The following is a 20,263-nucleotide window of genomic DNA, read 5'->3' on the forward strand; positions in this document are numbered from 1 at the left end:
GCTCTGCAACTCCCCCCCCCCCCCACACACACACACATACGGCGCTCTGTACCGACCCCCCCCCCCTCACTATCGTTCTGTACCGAACCCTACACCCATAGGGAACACATGTAGGCTACATTCACATGACCGTTCCGTCTGCAAAAACGGTCCATTTTTTTTTAAGGATGCATCCGTGTGTCATCCGTGCGTCATCCCTGTGCCTTCCGGGGTTTTTTTGCGGACCGCAAAAAATGGAAGCAGCAAGAAGAATAAATAGATGAGTAGATATAGAGATGAATAGATAGATATAGAGACAGAGAGATAGAGGGATGAATGAGACAGAGAGATAGAGGGGTGAATGAATGAATAAAGGGAGGGATGGATAGATAGATAGATGAGAAACACATATATAATGTCCCACCCCCCTGCATATTCTAAGCTGGCACCCTTTAGTGACTTTCATGTGGCACTGAAGGGTGCTTAGCCTTATATTTAGCCAAAAGCTAAATAAATAATTTAAAAAAAAAAAACCGACGTGGGGTCCCCCCTATCGTTTGTAGCCAGCTAGGGTAAAGCAGACGGCTGCAGCCTGCAGACCATAGCTGGCAGCTTCACCTTGGCTGGTAATCCAAAATAGAGGGCACCCCACGCTGTTATTTTAAATTAAATAAATAATTTAAAACAAAAAACATGGGGTCCCCCCAAATTAAATCACCAGCCAAGGTAAAGCGGACAGCTGTGGTCTAGTATTCTCAGATTAGGGAGGTCCACTGTTATTGGACACTCCCCAGCCTAAAAATAGCAGGCCGCAGCCGCCCCAGAAGTGGCCCATCCATTAGATGTGCCAATCCTGGCGCTTTTCCCCAACTCATCCCGTGCCCTGGTGCGGTGGCAAACAGGGTAATATATGGGGTTGATGCCAGATGTGTAATGTCACCTGGCATCAAGCCCTGGGGTTATTGATGCCAGGCGTCTATCAGATACCCGGCATCACAAACCCAGTCAGTAGTTAAAAAAAAAATAGACAATAAAAAAAGTTTTATTTGAAAAGACACTCCCCAAAACATTTCCTCTTTTACCAATTTATTGAAAAGAAAAACAAATCCGGGTCCGGCGTAATCCAATAAGGGCAGGTCACACGACGATCCATACCATAGTCACTGTCCCAGTCAATGAAGAACAGAATGTTCCCCATTGCCTGGGAGAGCAATGCAGTGACCTGAGCTAACATCAATAGGTCAGCCCAGGTCTCTGCAGGGGATGACGAGCGCTGCTGTCAAGAGGTTAGATGAGATCATTACCTGCTGTGACGATCGCCTGCTCTCCTGACGTCAGTGCTGTTACGGCCTTCTATGCCCGCCGCGTTTTCAGCAGTATCGCCCATGACGTCACCGCTAGTGACGTGAGAATGCAGCGGGCATGGAAGGCAGTGACAGAGCTGACGTCAGGAGTGAAACAAAGATCGTCACAGCAGGTAATGATCTCATTTAACCTCCTGACAGCAGCGCTCGTCATCCCCGCAGCTGCCAGCACTGAAATGTGAGAAGTTGCTGATACTGCAGTGCACTCCTGCAGTATCAGCACTCCAGGGCTGGAGTGGGACACAGACTGCACGGGCCCTCCTGCTATCCTGAGCAGGGAGCCCGGTGCTGGTGGTGACACCGTGGGCGGGGAGAGTACGGGGTCGGGGACTCCACGCACTGTACCTGCCCAGCAGGGCGGCAACAAGCTATTCACAGATTTGCATGTCAACATGGTCCTGCCCATATTAGCTGATATCGTAGATGCAGCTAATCGGGGTAAGACCAGCTGTTCTCCAGTCCTGTTTTGACCGCGCGCGCTCCCGCGGTCACAACGAGATCTGAAGAAGCGAGGGCGCATGCGCCGCCCACTCATGCCCAAGACTAGCTAATGCGCGCTTCAGAAACACGGCGCCGGAGATAAGCGCTATGCGCAGGTGCCAACTCCGACGCCGTGTTACTGAATAGAGAAATTTGCATACAGCCAGAGAGAGGGAGGAACAGGCGGCGCGGGGGGGGGGGGGGGGGGTGAGTCATGTGCATAACCCGCCGGGATATTATCTGGGGAAGTGCACACGTCAATCAAAAAGTGGATGAATTTTCAAACTTTATAAACTTGGATTGCACAGCCTAAACACCCGAGCTGCCCACTAATGGTATGTACAGCCTGTGCCTGATAGTGCCGGTACTGCACTGGCTGCACCTTATATACCCAAATCCTGATGTTTGGTTCCCTTTAAGTAAATGATCCAGTAAAGAGTTATGGCATTTTCTTATGTACTTCAGCGCCACCTGGTGTTCAAAGTGTATAACAATGTGCAGGTCCATGTAAAGAGCTGATTGCCGGTGGGCACAAATGCTCCATCACTCTCACTACAGCCAGGTCTCTGCTTTTCTGCTCACTGGACTCAATTTGCATTATACAGTCATTCTGACATGAATTATGAATTTTCAAAGTAAGTACATTAGTTCATCAGGTCTATGAGATCTGTTTAATAATCTATGCTGATTGAATTGTGAAATCTGGTACAGAGGTGGTTTAAGAACAGCCACAGTATACTCAGCATGATGAAGGCATCAGGAGCTGTGATATGTGCTGCAGATAGTATATACTCGTCTGTATTACACGGCAGCTCTGGTATGGGATATTTTTTGCTCTGGGTTCTGTCTCGGATTATTTGTAAACTTGATTGTTGGGAACTTGAAAGACGCATTGTTTGGTTATTATTTTTTTTTTATTGGTTAGTTTCACCTCTATTGTTTTTCTATATAGGGACCACATTATTTTTTAAGATGGCAGCTTCAGTGGTACCACAATCCCCTAATTCTCCACTCCACACTGTTGCACTGCTGAGCAAGTCCTTTCCCCAGCTCCCCAGCCCACGAAGAAGACGACATGGTGGGCGAGCGAGGAGCCACTGGAATACAGCCAGCCTGACAGGTAACGCTCACCACCATTTTAAAAGGGCAGTCTGACGCCTATAATGCCATATATAAATATTTATCTTTAAGCACTAAACACTTTTTCAATTTGCTTTTTTTATGAAATTCTCTACTGTTCTCCTTATATACAGCTAATCCTATCTGTTGTCAATACTTTACCTCCTGTGACATTTTAGTTGAAGGGAGATGTCACAGGAGGATGGCCGTGCAGTCACTTCCCTGCAGCTTCCATAACCCCCCCACCATCCCTCCGAAACAGGACCTCGTCAGGGGGCAGTGCTGCAGTTACTTACCCCAGTTTGTCATCATCATCCTCTAAAAGAGAAGGAAGAATGCTAGCCGACTGCTTGCACTAAAGGCTTTTTAAGAGTAGAGGACTTATTGGGGTAATGAGGGTATATATAGACACCAACGAAGAGCTGATAAAAAACAGCTGAAAGGGTGAGGAAGTCCTCAGGGTCCTAAAGGGAAAGGGATGAAAACAAAGCAGAGGAGATACGTAGGATGCCAAATACACCAAGCAGGAATGATAGAAGGTCAGGGAGCAGTTTGCACAGCTAGACGCTGTGACCTTCTATTGCCAGACACCACATGACTGTCACCTGTGAGACACCAGTGACAGAAACCTAAGCATTGTTTTGGGAAATCTTCAAGAAAAAAGCTCAGGTTCCCTATTGACTTGCATTAGGCTTGTTATTCATGATGAATACCAGAATATTACTAGTTATTCGGTACGAATAACCCGAATATTTAGTATTTGCTCATCATTACTAATTAAGTCTTTTTTTGTTATACCTAGAATTGTTTTAGGCTTATTACCATTTTTTCATTTCATTTTTGTTGTTCTATAATTAAAGGAACATTTAGATTTTTCCTTCCGTCACCATTGTAGGACTAATGCGGGCTTTACACGCTACGACATCATTCAAGTGATCTCGTTGGGGTTACAGAATTTGTGACGCAAATCCGGTCACTTTAGCGATGCCGTTGCGTGTGACACCTATGAGCGATTTTGCGTCGTCGCAAAAACGTGCAAAATCGCTCATCGGTGACATGGGGGTCCATTCTCAAATATCGTCACTGCAGCAGCAACGAAGTTGTTCCTCGTTCCTGCGGCAGAACACATCGCTCTGTGTGACACCGCAGGAACGAGGAAGCTCACCTTACCTGCCTCCCGGCCACAATGCGGAAGGAGGTGGGCGGGATGTTACGTCCTGCTCATCTCCGCCCCTCCGCTTCTATTGGGCAGCGGTTCAGTGATGCTGCTGTGACGTCGCTGTGACGCTGAACGAACCTCCCCCTTAGAAAGGAGGCGGTTCGCCAGTGACAGCGACGTCGCAGGGAAGGTAAGTCCGTGTAACGGGTCCGGGCGATGATATGCAACACGGGCAACGATTTGCCCGTGTCGCACAACCGATGGGGGCGGGTACGCACGCTGGCGATATCGGTACCGATATCGCAGTGTGTAAAGTGGCCTTATGGTAATGTAAGGATCTTACCTTTCTTTCCAAATGTAGTCCTAACGTGAATTTACAAACTGCAGATATCCTTTACATTGGCGTCTTGTTAGGTGTCCGCTGAGTTGAATGTCATTGTCTCCTCTCACTTCCCGATGCGGAATAAGCGATGTTGGAAAACTTAAAGAATGCTCTTACATGTTATTTATGTTTCACAGGGGAGGACTGGAGCTCTTACAGTCTCTCTTCAACTACTAGCAACAATCTTTTACGCTCCCCGAGCGGTCTACCTACCCCAGACGACACGATCCACTCCCTACCATCCTGTGCACGCAGCTCAAGCCGCGCAGTACTGACTGTGAACACCAAGACCACACAGGTATTACACCATGTATCCGGGTATAGTGCCTGGTGCTGCTATACACCATGTATCCGGGTATAGTGCCTGGTGCTGCTACATAAGAATGAGGGCTTTATGGTGTAGAAGTACACACAAAATAACACTACAGGCAGATAATGTATCTTCTTTGAAAATCAGTAGAAAATTTTGATTCCCAGTTGAGGTCACTTGTTAGCGCTGCATTAATTAATGAAGCAGAACATGCTGATTAACCAAGGATTAAAGTCTTTAGATGTAGATTATGTATGTCAGTGTGGGAATCCCAAAAACTATAACACAGGCTTATTTCCTAGGACACTTCCAAGTATTGTATCCCGAAATAAACACTTTTGCACAGATTTAATTTTACTTATTTTCTTTTTAATTGCAGTGTTAAACAATTTTCTAAATAAACTTTATAAAATGTTTTCTTTTTAGTGCCGTAGCGTCTGCACAACTCCTTCATGTAGCTAAATGTTCTGCTGCTTCTGACATAAATCCTAGGATTGATGATAAATTAATTTATTTAGAAAACACTTTAATCAGCTTAAATATTTCATACAAACATCAGGTGGAAATTAACATAATGACTAAATGCGGTGATTTATACTTTGAGAAACTGACAACGTTGAACTTTATACTTCTGATGCCTTACTGGTTACAGTGATTACAGAATTAAGCAGTACATTTTAAAGGGAATCTGTCAGTAGGCACAACCTTTCTAATCCGTCTATATGGGCAAGTAGGTCATAGACAGTTGAATTAAATGACATCTTGATATCTGTAATCTGATGTGTTATTCCAGAGAAATTAACGTTTTGTTTATGTAAATGAGCTGTAAAGATCTATGGAAGGACACAGATCTGCAGGAGAATCTGACTCCATTGCTTATGTTAAATAAAATGGCTTTACTACCGTAGGAAAAACCAAGTAATGGCTGACAGGCGGAACTCACAGTTCTGCAATGAGATCAGAACTAACACAGTACAGCAGAGCGAAATTTTGCCTGATTACAAACACATTTGTAGCTGCAGTTTTCCCTCTCACATTGCTGTCAGCTCTGCTGGAAGCTAAGACACCATGAGGACAACTGCAGCTGGAAATGTGTTCGTAACGAGACAAAGTTCAGTTCTGGTGTACTGTGTTAGTTACATGTCTCACACTGGTAATGTCTCCTTTAATTTAAAATAATCTCTGTGGGCAGATTCTCGGGGAGATCAGTGTCCAGCCCAAAGATCTGAAGGCCATGTGCCCACGGGAGCTTGCTTCTGGGGATTATGCCGTGGAAAACCTGCGGATTTATCTGGATTTTCCAGATAAATCCGCAGGTTTCAGCAAGTACAGACACTCCCCATGTTATCCTATGGGACATGGGGAGTGTCTGTGTCCACGCTACGGAATGTGCGGCTGCGGATGTCCCGCAGCCGCACATAACTGCATGTCAATTATTCCTGCGGATTTACCTGCAGAAATCCCGGCGCTCCACTATGGAGATAGAGGCTTACCTGCCTTGGTCCAATACTTACCTGCCTTGATAGCAGACACCCGAGTCAGGATGGAAGTGGAGCTAGGAGCAGGAAGCAGGAGGTGGGCGGGGCCTGCACGAGCTCCGGTCATGTGACAGCCAGAGCTAGTTCAGGCCCGCCCACCTTCTCCTGCACAGTGCAGATGATGACAGAGTGACACGGCCGGAGAGAAGTGCTGCGTGATGGAGGTAAGTATGAACTCCCTGATCACTCAGCACTTGTTCTGCATTGAGGATGCAGTGCCGAAGCCATGATACTGTATCCTCAATGCAGAATGCCCGCAGCATATCCGCAGGACATTCCGCAGCATGGAAACAGACAAAAGTTGTGCTGCAGATTTCTGGGAGATCCTGCGGATATAACCTCAGGACACTTTCCCCGTGGGCACATAGCCTAACAGTTCATTTATATGTTAAGAAAAATTCTGTTTTCTCTGGAATAAGACATTGAATCACAGATATCAAAGTATCATGTTATTCAGCTTCCTATGACCTACCTGCCCATATAAATGGTTTAGGAAAATTGGTCCTACTGACAGATTCCTTTTAACAATGATGCAGGGGCACCAAAATCATCAAAGGGTCATGGAGATTTGTTAAACCCCATTCACTTGTATTCTTCTTTACATCTGGATTTTCAATGACCATCCCACCATGATAATCCACATCCATGACTTTCTCCACGGTAGTCCTCTATGTCCTTTATAAAAAAAAATTCAGTGATTGGGGATTGTTTCTATTTTCAACTCTTCCCCCCATCCATTCCCCTGGCTTTGTGATTTTCAGAAGTGCATATGATCTCATGAATAAAAAGCACAGCACTTATTCATTTGTTTTTCATTCATACATTTGTGTTACTAGCACCATATGTTTTCTTTATGTACATTAGCATGTTTTAATTTTTTTATTTTTATTTTTAAAGATTTTGATGGCAAATGATAAAGCCTGCCGAATGTTTGGGTACAGTAGTCTTGAGTTAATTGGCATGAGCCTGCCCATGCTGATCCCTGCCTCCAGCCACAGAATTTCTGAGACTCTGGAAGAGGAGCTGATAGAGGCAGATGGGATATCCAGAGTACCTGGAGAAGTGGTGAGTGATATATAAAGGGTTGCTTTTTTCAGAAATAAAAAACATGATTTATTACAGGGATCCTATGCAATGATTTTGATCACCTCTTGTTAATAATTCATTTTTATTGCAGTGGTATTGTAATAGAATTGCACACTTGGTGGCGCAAATAAGTGTTTCTTATTTAAGATCCTATCAGCAAATTGGTTGATCAATCAGGCGTTCAAAGCTTTTAACAAATTACTTTAAAGGGAACCGGTCACCAGGTTTTCTTCAGCGCTCTATTGGGAGACCCAGACGATTGGGTGTATAGCACTGCCTCCGGAGGCCACACAAAGCAATTACACTAAAAAGTGTAAGGCCCCTCCCCTTCTGGCTATACACCCCCAGTGGGATCACTGGCTCACCAGTTTTCTGCTTTGTGCGAAGGAGGTCAGACATCCACGCATAGCTCCACTGTTTGTAGTCAGCAGTAGCTGCTGGCTATATCGGATGGAAGAAAAGAGGGCCCATATGGGGCCCCCAGCATGCTCCCTTCTCACCCGCGGTGGTGCTTGTAAGGTTGAGGTACCTATTGCTGGTACAGAGGCTGGAGCCCACATGCTGTTTTCCTTCCACATCCCCTTAGGGCTCTGTGGAAGTGGGATCTTACCGGCCTCCAAGCCCTGAGGCCGGGCTCCATCCACAGACCCAGAGAACCTGCTGGATTTGGAGCGGGAGTGCCGTTCAGGGACAAGGCCCTGCAACTTTCAGGTACTCTGTGTCCCCGGCAGGCACGGACACTCTCAAGGCTTGCTGAGCGTTATAGTGCGCCGGGGACAGTAGCGCTGTGCGCTGGGGTTAGGTCACTGCAGCTTTGCTGAGTGACGTTACATGTTGGGAACTACTGCGCCGACCGCTGCTGGAGCGGCGGCGCAGCTGCGACTTGTGGTGCGCCGGGGACTTTGCGCCGACCGCGCTTTTACGGCGGCGGCGCTTCTAACTTTAGCCCCCGGCTTCTGCGGCCTAGCGCCGCTTCGTTCCCGCCCCCACCCTGTCAATCAGGGTAGGGGAGAGACGCTGCTCAATTGGCAGCGCCGAGGGCTGGAGCTTTATTTACATGCTCCAGCCCTCTCACTAGGCACAGTGGGAGGCAGGCTTCCCGCTCTTCGTCTGTATACGCCCAGGGCCCGCCCCCCCTCTCCACAAGGACGCCGGCAGCCATTACACATGCGGTCTGGCTGGGGAAAGGCAGCAGGCTCTGGGAGACCCAGACTAAAGGGATTTCGGCGACCACACACCCGCTCCTAAGCGGGCGGTAAGCTGCACTTTAGTGCTGGCCCCACTTGTGCCTCAGTGTTATATTAGTGTACTTTTTTCTTAGTACCATATATATATATAGTTGCACTGTAAGGTCGCTTCTTGGCTGGACACCCTGTACTGCTCTGAGGAGGCAGCAACATGTCATCCGCAAAACGCAAGGGTGCCAAGGCACAGGCTGTGTACACTGTTTGTACTGCATGTGGGGCTGATCTACCGGCAGGCTCCAAAGACTCACATTGTATGCAATGTTCAGTCCCAGTGGCACTCCGTCAGCCAGAGCCTAATGTGGTGGTAGCCCAGGCAGAGACGCCTGTGAACCCTGCCCCGGTGACGGGGACAGACTTTGCAGTTTTTGCTGACAAAATGTCTGTGACTATGTTAAAAATCCTGGAGACCTTGCAGTCCAGGCCAGTTACTCAGACCATGGACACTGCTGTGTCTATGCTCTCCGGTCCCCCTCAGTTGGAACTAATCCGTACTTCAAGGGGGTCTCAAGCATCACAAGCTGAAGTCTCTGACTCAGATGACAGTCCCAGGCAGCCTAAGCGAGCTCGCTGGGAAAGACCCTCCACGTCCTCACACTGCTCAGGGTCTCAGCGAGAAGAGTCTCTCTGTGATGAGACTGAGGACGGTGATCAGGATTCTAATCCTGAGGCTCCTTTCAATCTGGATGCCCCTGATGGTGACGCCATGGTTAATGACCTTATATCGGCGATTAATAGACTGTTGGATATTTCTCCCCCAGCCCCTTCTGAAGAGGAGGCAGCGGCACAGCAGGAGAAGTTCCATTTCCTGTATCCCAAGCGTAAATTAAGTGCTTTTTTGGACCACTCTGACTTCAGAGAATCGATCCAGAAACACGACGCTCATCCAGATAAGCGTTTCTCTAAACGTTCTAAGGATACCCGTTACCCTTTTCCTGCTGAGGTGACCGAACGCTGGACCCAGTGTCCAAAGGTGGATCCCCCAATTTCCAAGCTTGCGGCTAGATCCATAGTCGCAGTAGAGGATGGCGCTTCACTTAAAGATGCCAACGACAGACAGATGGACCTTTGGTTGAAATCTGTCTATGAAGCTATCGGCGCGTCGTTTGCTCCAGCATTCGCGGCCGTGTGGGCACTCCAAGCTATTTCAGCTGGTTTAGCACAGGTGGATGCTATCATACATCCAGCAGTGACGCAGGTGGCGTCCCTAACTTCGCAAATGTCTGCGTTTGCGACCTATGCTATCAATGCTGTCCTAGAATCTACGAGCCGTACCGCTATGGCGTCCGCCAATTCTGTGGTTTTGCGCAGAGCCTTGTGGTTAAAGGACTGGAAAGCAGATGCTGGTTCCAAAAAATGCTTAACCAGCCTGCCATTATCCAGAGACAGACTGTTTGGTGAGCCATTGGCTGAAATCATAAAACAGTCCAAGGGTAAGGACTCTTCCTTACCACAGCCCAGAGCAAGTAAACCTCAACAGAAAAAGTGGCAGTCGAGGTTTCGGTCCTTTCGAGGCTCGGGCAAGGCCCAATTCTCCTCGTCCAAAAGGACTCAGAAAGAACAAGGGAGCTCAGATTCCTGGCGGGCTCACTCACGCCCCAGGAAAGCAAATGGAGGAACCGCTTCCAAAGCGGCTACCTCATGACTTTCGGCCTCCTCCCTCCGCATCCTCGGTCGGTGGCAGGCTCTCCCGCTTTTGCGACATTTGGCTGTCACAGGTCAAGGACCGGTGGGTAACAGACATTTTGTCTCGCGGGTACAGAATCGAGTTCAGTTCTCGACCTCCACTTCGGTTCTTCAGAACCTCCCCACACCCCAACCGAGCAGATGCCCTGCTGCAGGCGGTGGACTCTCTAAGAGCAGAAGGAGTCGTGATCCCTGTCCCCCCTCAGGAACGAGGGCGAGGATTTTACTCCAATCTCTTTGTGGTTCCAAAAAAGGACGGCTCCTTCCGTCCTGTTCTGGACCTAAAACTGCTCAACAAGCATGTGAACGCCAGGCGGTTCCGGATGGAATCCCTCCGCTCAGTCATTGCCTCAATGTCTCAAGGAGATTTCATAGCATCAATAGACATCAAAGATGCTTATCTCCACGTGCCGATTGCTACAGAGCACCAACGCTTTCTACGCTTCGTGATAGGAGACGACCATCTTCAGTTCGTAGCTCTGCCATTTGGTCTGGCGACAGCCCCTCGGGTGTTCACCAAGATCATGGCGGCAGTGGTAGCAGTCTTGCACTCTCACGGACACTCTGTGATCCCTTACTTGGACGATCTACTGGTCAAGGCACCCTCTCAAGAGGCATGCCAACTCAGCCTGAATGTTGCACTGGAGACTCTCCAGGCGTTCGGGTGGATCATCAACTTCCCGAAGTCAAATCTGTCACCGACCCAATCACTAACGTATCTTGGCATGGAGTTTCATACTCTCTCAGCGATAGTGAAGCTTCCGCTGGACAAGCAGCGGTCTCTACAGACTGGGGTGCAGGCTCTCCTTCAAAGTCAGTCGCACTCCTTAAGACGCCTCATGCACTTCCTCGGGAAGATGGTGGCGGCAATAGAGGCGGTTCCGTTTGCGCAGTTTCATCTGCGTCCACTTCAATGGGACATTCTCCGCCAATGGGACGGGAAGTCAACATCCCTAGACAGGAAAGTCTCCCTTTCCCAGACGGCCAAGGACTCTCTGCAGTGGTGGCTTCTTCCCACCTCATTATCACAGGGAAGATCCTTCCTACCACCGTCTTGGGCGGTGGTCACGACAGACGCGAGTCTGTCAGGGTGGGGAGCAGTTTTTCTCCACCACAGGGCTCAGGGTACGTGGACTCGGCAGGAGTCCACCCTTCAGATCAATGTTCTGGAAATCAGAGCAGTGTATCTTGCCCTACTAGCCTTCCAGCAGTGGCTGGAGGGAAAGCAGATCCGAATTCAGTCGGACAACTCCACAGCGGTGGCATACATCAACCACCAAGGGGGGACACGCAGTCGGCAAGCCTTCCAGGAAGTCCGGCGGATTCTGATGTGGGTGGAAGCCACAGCCTCCACCATATCCGCAGTTCACATCCCCGGCGTAGAAAACTGGGAAGCAGACTTCCTCAGTCGCCAGGGCATGGACGCAGGGGAATGGTCCCTTCACCCAGACGTGTTTCAGGAAATCTGTCGCCGCTGGGGGGTGCCGGACGTCGACCTAATGGCGTCACGGCACAACAACAAGGTTCCAACCTTCATGGCACGGTCTCGCGATCAAAGAGCGCTGGCGGCAGACGCCCTAGTGCAAGATTGGTCGCAGTTCCGGCTCCCTTATGTGTTTCCACCTCTGGCACTCTTGCCCAGAGTGCTACGCAAGATCAGATCCGATTGCAGCCGCGTCATACTTGTCGCCCCAGACTGGCCGAGGAGGGCGTGGTATCCGGATCTGTGGCAGCTCACGGTCGGCCAATCGTGGGCACTACCAGACCGACCAGACTTACTGTCCCAAGGGCCGTTTTTCCATCGGAATTCTGCGGCCCTGAACCTGACTGTGTGGCCATTGAGTCCTGGATCCTAGCGTCTTCAGGATTGTCCCAAGGGGTCGTTGCCACCATGAGACAGGCTAGGAAGCCCACGTCCGCTAAGATCTACCACAGAACGTGGAGGATATTCTTATCCTGGTCCTCTGCTCAGGGAGTGTCTCCCTGGCCATTTGCATTGCCTACCTTTCTTTCTTTCCTGCAATCTGGGTTAGAAAAAGGTTTGTCGCTCAGCTCCCTTAAAGGTCAGGTCTCGGCGCTATCCGTCTTTTTTCAGAGGCGTTTGGCACGCCTTCCTAAGGTGCGCACGTTCCTGCAGGGGGTTTGTCATATTGTACCCCCGTACAAGCGGCCGTTAGATCCATGGGATCTGAACAGGGTACTAGTTGCCCTCCAGAAGCTGCCCTTCGAGCCTCTGAGGGAGGTTTCACTTTCTAGACTATCACAGAAAGTGGCTTTTCTGGTAGCGATCACATCTCTTCGGAGAGTGTCTGAGCTGGCAGCACTATCATCCAAGGCTCCCTTCCTGGTCTTCCACCAGGACAAGGTTGTGCTGCGCCCCATTCAGGAGTTTCTCCCGAAGGTGGTATCCTCTTTTCATCTTAATCAGGATATCTCTTTGCCTTCGTTTTGTCCTCATGCAGTTCATCGGTATGAGAAAGATTTACATTTGTTAGATCTGGTGAGAGCACTCAGAATCTACATTTCCCGCACGGCGCCCTTGCGCCGTTCGGATGCACTCTTTGTCCTTGTCGCTGGTCAGCGCAAAGGGTCGCAGGCTTCTAAGGCCACCCTGGCTCGATGGATCAAAGAACCAATTCTTGAAGCCTACCGTTCTGCTGGGCTTCCGGTTCCTTCAGGGCTGAAGGCCCATTCTACCAGAGCCGTGGGTGCATCCTGGGCATTACGACACCAGGCTACGGCTCAACAGGTGTGCCAGGCAGCTACCTGGTCGAGTCTGCACACTTTCACCAAACATTATCAGGTGCATACCTATGCTTCGGCGGACGCCAGCCTAGGTAGAAGAGTCCTGCAGGCGGCAGTTGCCTCCTCGTAGGGGAGGGCTGTCTTGCAGCTCTAACATGAGGTATTTCTTTACCCACCCAGGGACAGCTTTTGGACGTCCCAATCGTCTGGGTCTCCCAATAGAGCGCTGAAGAAGAAGGGAATTTTGTTACTTACCGTAAATTCCTTTTCTTCTAGCTCTTATTGGGAGACGCAGCACCCGCCCTGTTGTCTTTCGGGATTTTTGGTTTGTTTGCGGGTACACATGTTGTTCATGTTGAACGGTTTTCAGTTCTCCGTTGTTACTCGGAGAGAATTTGTTTAAACCAGTTATTGGCTTTCCTCCTTCTTGCTTTTGCACTAAAACTGGTGAGCCAGTGATCCCACTGGGGGTGTATAGCCAGAAGGGGAGGGGCCTTACACTTTTTAGTGTAATTGCTTTGTGTGGCCTCCGGAGGCAGTGCTATACACCCAATCGTCTGGGTCTCCCAATAAGAGCTAGAAGAAAAGGAATTTACGGTAAGTAACAAAATTCCCTTCTTTCACATATACCATATTTTTCAGATTATAAGACGCATTTTTCCTCCCAAAAATTTGGGAGGAAAATGAGGAGTGCCTCTTAAAATACGAATATAGCTTACCGGGAGGTGGAGAACTGACGGGGAACTGTCTGTGCGGCTCTCTCTGCGTCCGGGCGGCTGCCTGTCAGTGCGTCTGGGCGGCTGCCTCTCTGTGCCAGTGGCCGGCTTCCTCTCTGTGACGGTGGCCTGCTGCCTCTGCCTCTGCCGGCTGCCTCTATGTGTGGGTGGGTGGGCGGACTGCTGGCTGCCACTCTGTGTGGGCAGGCAGCTGGCTGTGCGGACTGCGGTAGCTGTGCTGGCAGCGGAAGCTGTCCCAGATGGTCTGTCCGTGGTCCAGGCTTCAAATGATGGCCCCAAAGTCAGCGCGTGCGCAGATGGAGCTCTTGGACGAGAGCTCCATCTGCGCACGTCCCACTCCGGGCGCCATTTCTTTGATGCCCAGACCGCCGACAGAGCATCTGGGACACTCGCCTCACCAGCCTGCTCCACCACACAACCATCGCAGCTTCCGCTGCTAGCACTGACTTGCCACCACTGCCAGCACTGACCCGCCGCTGAGAGCACTGACCCGCCACTGAGAGCACTGACCCACTGCCAGCACAGCCTCTGCCTCCTGTGACCTCGCTCCACCACCGCTGCCGCCCCCCTCCGGTAAGACAAAACCGGAGTATAAGACGGACTCCATTTTTTTTACCTTTTATTTTAGTTTTAAATTTGGGGTGCGTCTTATAATCCAGTGCGTCTTATAAAACGAAAAATACGGTAAGCTGCGGCCACCACCATGGAGCCCTTATATACCGTATTCTACAATGCTGTATAGATATCCCTAATTTGCTCTGCATAACGCAAAAATGGCTTTTATTACACTCACCTCCAGTCCAATGGGCATTGCTGGTCTTGATCTGGCTCCTTTCCTCTTGCTTCGTGTGGTGGATGATGCACATCCACACCGTGCCCTCCATTGCGCCCCTGTGCAGGCGCAGTTCTCTCTGCCTTGCCAAGAGCAGAGCACAGTATTGTAATGCGCATGCGCGGGGAAAGGCCTAAGAGCACACATGCATGCGCACTAGAATAGTTTCTTCTGCCCTCCGCAGGGCAGAGAGAACTGCGTTTGCACAGGAGTGTAATGGAGGGCACTGTGTGAATGATGTAGGACGTGTCATCCACATGAAGCAAAAAGAGAGGAAGTGCTGGATCAAGACCAGCGACGTCCAATAGGTGAGTATAATAAAAGCTATTTTTTATGCTGTGCAGAATGGATTGGGGGCAATATATACAGCATTCTAGAATGCTCTATATAGGGGCTTACTGGTGGTGGCCGCACTTTATATGGGAAAAACTCAGCTACAGGTTCCCTTTTAAGAAAAATATAATGTTCTTAAAAACCCTGTTACTGGAAAATATATGTTACGATAGAAAAATGTTTTTGTTTCCTGCCTCTGCAAAGGTTGAAGCGGTACGAAATGGTGGCGAAGTGATAGTGTTATGTCTCTGGATACGAAGAGTGAAAAGCCAATGCCTGCTGTTTCTGGATACCGTACAGATCATCAGCACAGTTCTGTCTTTTCAGCAGGATGTGAGTGTCTAAGTGTTTTCTGGGCCACTACGGTATAGTATTATCATAGCTCAGGTCATGAGAAATTGTGTGTCGGACATATCCCTTTCTAGAAGTACTACCTCTAGAAGGGAATGTATCAATATTCTAAAACCAGGCCTCAGCCGATAATGTAGGGGTAGACAATAAAAAAAAACATGGAAAAACCCTGTTAAAAATTAACTTTTAATAATAGCATTAAAAGGTCAGATGACCAACAACACACAATAACATACAAGTAGTAAGGTAGGGTGCAGAGTGTATAATAACAAATGCCAGGTGGGAGATATAGAAAAATTCAGACTGGCCCTAGATAAGCCCTATTAAGTCTCCCCCTGTGAGGGTAGGCCTGCTGGGCTATAGGCCGTTTGTCCAGATGTAATAAGATGATCTGTATGTAAATAATCAAAGTATAGATGTTGTTCCATAATTATCTGTTTGACAATCGCATGGACGCCATTATAACTTTAAGATGTGTGATCAAGAATGTGTTAACTGGATAATCAAGCCAAAATGAACAAAGAGGTATTTAGGGTACCTTCACACTTAGCGATGCAGCAGCGATCCGACCAGCGATCTGACCTGGTCAGGATTGCTGCTGCATCGCTACATGGTCGCTGGTGAGCTGTCAAACAGGCAGATCTCACCAGCGACCAGTGAACAGCCCCCAGCCAGCAGCGACGTGCAAACGACGCTGCGCTTGCACGGAGCCGCCGTCTGGAAGCTGCGGAGACTGGTAACTAAGGTAAACATCGGGTATGGTTACCCGATGTTTACATTAGTTACCAGTGTGAGCAGGGAGCAGGGAGCCGCGCACACTGAGCGCTGGCTCCTTGCTCTCCTAGCTACAGTACACATCGGGTTAATTAACCCGATGTGTAATGCAGCTACATGTGCAGAGAGCAGGGAGCCGCGCACACTGCTTAGCGCTGGCTCCTTGCTCTCCTAGCTGCTGTACACATCGGGTTAATTAACCCGATGTGTACAGCAGCTACATGTGCAGAGAGCCGGAGCCGGCAGCACAGGCAGCGTGAGAGCTGCAGAGGCTGGTAACTAAGGTAAATATCGGGTAACCACCTTGGTTACCCGATGTTTATCTTGGATACAGCTTACCTCAGCTGTCAGACGCCGGCTCCTGCTCCCTGCTCGCTTCATTTGTCGCTCTCTCGCTGTCACACACAGCGATCTGTGTGTCACAGCAGGAGAGCGGCTTTGAAGAAAACGAACCAGGGCTGTGTGTAACGAGCAGCGATCTCGCAGCAGGGGCCAGATCGCTGCTCAGTGTCACACACAGCGAGATCGCTAATGAGGTCACTGCTGCGTCACAAAAAGCGTGACTCAGCAGCGATCTCGGCAGTGAGCTCGCTGTGTGTGAAGCACCCCTTAGAATATACTGAGAGAATCTGTAATCAGTTAGTTCTCACCATGTGAGATATGGGATGTGAGATGTGGGAGGTTGACTCCTCGTTCTTGCTGAGCAACGTGTTAACAAAGAAGTATTCAGTAGCTGGTTTAAGCTGGTATTAGGAAGCCAGAAACAGGCTGATGACGTACTATTTGCACATTGCTGGTTATCTTTGACCAATCAGGGACAATGTTGAACTGAATAATTGTGTGTATTTTATAATATACGGATCAGAAGACCATTGAGCTTCTCCCAAATAGAGACATGTTTCTGTGTGGTTATTGTTCCTCATACATACAGTAGATCTGTGCAGATCGATTTGAACTCTGTCTCTGTGACCCTGAAAAACCCAATTTGCGGTTTTCCCTAAATTCCCAACCTTGACATCCCTACCTGGCAATGGAGGGTATGACGCCCTAGGGTTATGGTGCCCACATTTAACAATGGGAACCCCTAAATAACCCTATTAGACCCTACACAAACCAAACAAACACCATATATACAAATTAAACAGTTGCCCCCATCGCCATGCAATGGTGGGACAAAAGATAGTGACTTATCTGAAAAACGGTGTCCAGAAACGCCGTCCCGACGCGTTTCCTTCCAAAGATGCCAGGGGTTCATCAGGCGACAAAACCAGGGTGTAGACAGCAGACTCCTCCCTGGGGTATCGGATAGATGGTGCAAGAGGGTCATAGCTGAATTGCCCTAGTATATGCCTGCTCTTTTATCCAGAGTGGGCCATGACACATGAACTGGAAGTACATAGTTTACCTGTAGGCCCTGCATCCAAAATACAGCAGTGGTAAAGGTCGCCAGAATAAATGGGAAAGCAAATGTGGGATAAATACGAGACGTGCTACCAGAAACACTGCACAGGACACTGGCATCTATGTAATCGTACTGATATGGAGAATTATATTGCCATGTCAGTCTTAAGGCTGCCTTACACGTTACAATTAATCATGCGATCGCACCCGCCCCCATCGTTTGTGCGGCACAGGCAATTTCTTGCCCTTGTCGCACAATGTTGTAACCCCCGTCACACGTACTCACCTTCCAAACGACCTCGATGTTGGCGGCGAACATCCTTTTCCTGAAGGGGGAGTGGCGTTCGGCGTCACAGCGACATCACACAGCGGCCGCCCAATAGATGCGGAGGGGCAGAAATAAGCGGACGTAACATCCCGCCCACCTCCTTCCTTCCGCATTGGTGGCGGGACGCAGGTAAGCTGTGTTCATCGTTGCCGGAGGTGTCACACGGTGCGACGTGTGCTGCCTCGGGAACATTGAACAACTGGACGTTCAATTTTTAGAAAATGAGCGATGTGTCAACTATGAACGAGAAGGTGAGTATTTCTGCTCGCTCATAGCTGTCACACGCTATGATATCACTAACGATGCCGGATGTGTGTCACTTATGACGTGACCCCGCCGACATCTCGTTAGATATATCGTAGCGTGTAAAGCCCACTTTACAATATAGTGGCCATGACACCAACAGAGAAAAAAACAAAAATAGGAGGACACAAATTGAGCTTTACAAATGTGACATTAATGAGAATGGAAATAATCTTTGCGCTTAATATTTGCTTGATTTATAATGTGTAAATATGGATATAGATATTGTGTTATCTTATCATCATCTGAGGTTTATTTATAATGGATTCTTCTGTGTCTTCTAGGGTAGGATTGTGTCCTGTGATCCATCTTGTGCACAATTATATGGCTATATGGATCCAGAAGAGCTTTTGGGTCAACATATTACAGACTTAATGCCAACAATTCATATTCCCCGCCATAGAAAGGAGATGTCACAGGTACTGTAATGAATATCACTGGCCGACCGTTAATGAGAGCTGAGTTTAGAAGAGAATGCATTATGTGATGTATTGTACATAATAGAAAAGCTTGTAAACCACATGAGACCAGTATGTCATGAGTTTGGGTCAGACAGAGACTTTTCTTGGTCTTCATTGTAATTACATCATGGTAAACCACTGTGTGAACAATGCCTGTAGAAATGAACAAAAGCATCCTCATTATTTTTGCCACGGTCATGAAGGCAGCTAAACATGCTAAATATGATGCTGAGTGAATACACGTATTTTCTTCATCGTTCCTTATGGGAGACCCAGACCATGGGTGTATAGCTTCTGCCTCCGGAGGACACACAAAGTACTACACTAAAAGTGTAGCTCCTCCCTCCTAGCATATACACCCCCTGGTAGCCAGTCCTAGCCAGTTCAATGCTTTGTGTTCAGGAAGTCACACACACACATGCATTCTCATCTGATTTTTGATTTTTGGTTTTTGATTTCAAAGATTTGGAAGAAAAGCGGGTCCACTCTGGACTCCCGGCATGCCCTTCTCACCCCACTGTGTTGGCGGTGCTGTTAAGGTTGATTTTAGAAGGCTGGAGCCTTCACATGCCGCGCTCCTTCACCATCCCCTGAGGCTCTGGCTTGAAGTGGGAGCCATCACGGTTCTCACTGCTTTGCAGGAGACCGGTCTCCATCCGCAGCCCTTTCAGGTTCCTGCCGGACGGAGCGCTCACCCCTCAGGGACCTGGCCCTGCGTCTCATAAGCTAAGTATTGAGACGTTATTGAGGGGTCCCTTGTACATTTATTGTGGGGAGAGTGTGTATTTTCACTTTGCTGTGATTTCCGGCCGGTTCTCTGGTTTTACCCGAGAACCGCGCCGATGGTGCCTGCTTGCCGGCCGCATTGTTAAATCTAGGCCCCGGCTTCGCCTGAGGCCTAGTTTCGATTTCACTGCCCCTGCATGTCAGTCATGCAGAGGGACAGTGCGGCTCCGCCCAGCGGCTGTTTGGCACAGGGGAGAGACACTCCTCTCTGAGGAAAGATTCCCTCCCCTGTATATCTCCTTGGCCCTCCGGATCCCGCACTTAGAGTAGGCCCCGCCCCCTCTCCTCGCTCCGGCGCCATTTTTTCAGCGTTCTTATGCCATATCTGCACAGCGATCGGCGCTGACTGCAGCATCTCCCTGGGGGTCCGGGCTGTGGGATCTGGAGGGCACAGAGTCAATGTCAAACGGTCTGGCAAGCCACAACCTCCGGTTGTGGACCTGCTTATATACTGCTTATATACTCTGCTGGGGGCATTCTGTCTCAGAGCCCCCACTTCAGCAGCATGTCTCACACGAGAAGTAGGGCTGCAAGGCTGCACTCAATATGCACTGCATGTAGTCTCGTACTGCCTGTACCGAGTACATAACCACATTGTGATTCCTGCTCTAACATGGTGGTGCCTCGGCCTGGAGTCTCATCCCCAGTGGTCCCTCCGGTTGCTCCGGCTCCGGTGGCTGAACCCCCGGCTTGGGTAGAATCCTTCTCTCCATGGGACAGCTGTCCCGGACGCTGCTGAGCATGCATTAGCCCCCTTCTCAGGGCGCCTCTGCTGCTACGGCTCGCTCAGCAAGGCCCACAGAGGATTCTTCTTCTGGTTTCAGACCCCGTCCTCCTCACAGGAGACGCAGGGTCCCCTCTCCTT

General features: G+C 49.2%; 1 protein-coding gene across 2 annotated transcripts in view; it reads left to right on the top strand.

Annotated features, from left to right (window-relative positions):
- Positions 1–20,263, top strand: part of PASK (PAS domain containing serine/threonine kinase) — a 358,840-nt gene that overhangs the window by 184,476 nt on the left and 154,101 nt on the right. For both annotated transcript variants that reach the window (XM_075340860.1, XM_075340859.1), the window contains exons 2-6: positions 2,776–2,943; positions 4,621–4,781; positions 7,229–7,396; positions 15,199–15,327; positions 18,436–18,570. In XM_075340860.1, coding sequence (XP_075196975.1) covers positions 2,796–2,943; positions 4,621–4,781; positions 7,229–7,396; positions 15,199–15,327; positions 18,436–18,570 — 741 coding nt within the window. In that variant the 5' untranslated portion in view covers positions 2,776–2,795. The remainder of the gene's footprint in view (positions 1–2,775; positions 2,944–4,620; positions 4,782–7,228; positions 7,397–15,198; positions 15,328–18,435; positions 18,571–20,263) is intronic.

Source organism: Anomaloglossus baeobatrachus, chromosome 3 (assembly GCF_048569485.1).
Source record: "Anomaloglossus baeobatrachus isolate aAnoBae1 chromosome 3, aAnoBae1.hap1, whole genome shotgun sequence".
NCBI classification, from domain to species: Eukaryota; Metazoa; Chordata; class Amphibia; order Anura; family Aromobatidae; genus Anomaloglossus; species Anomaloglossus baeobatrachus.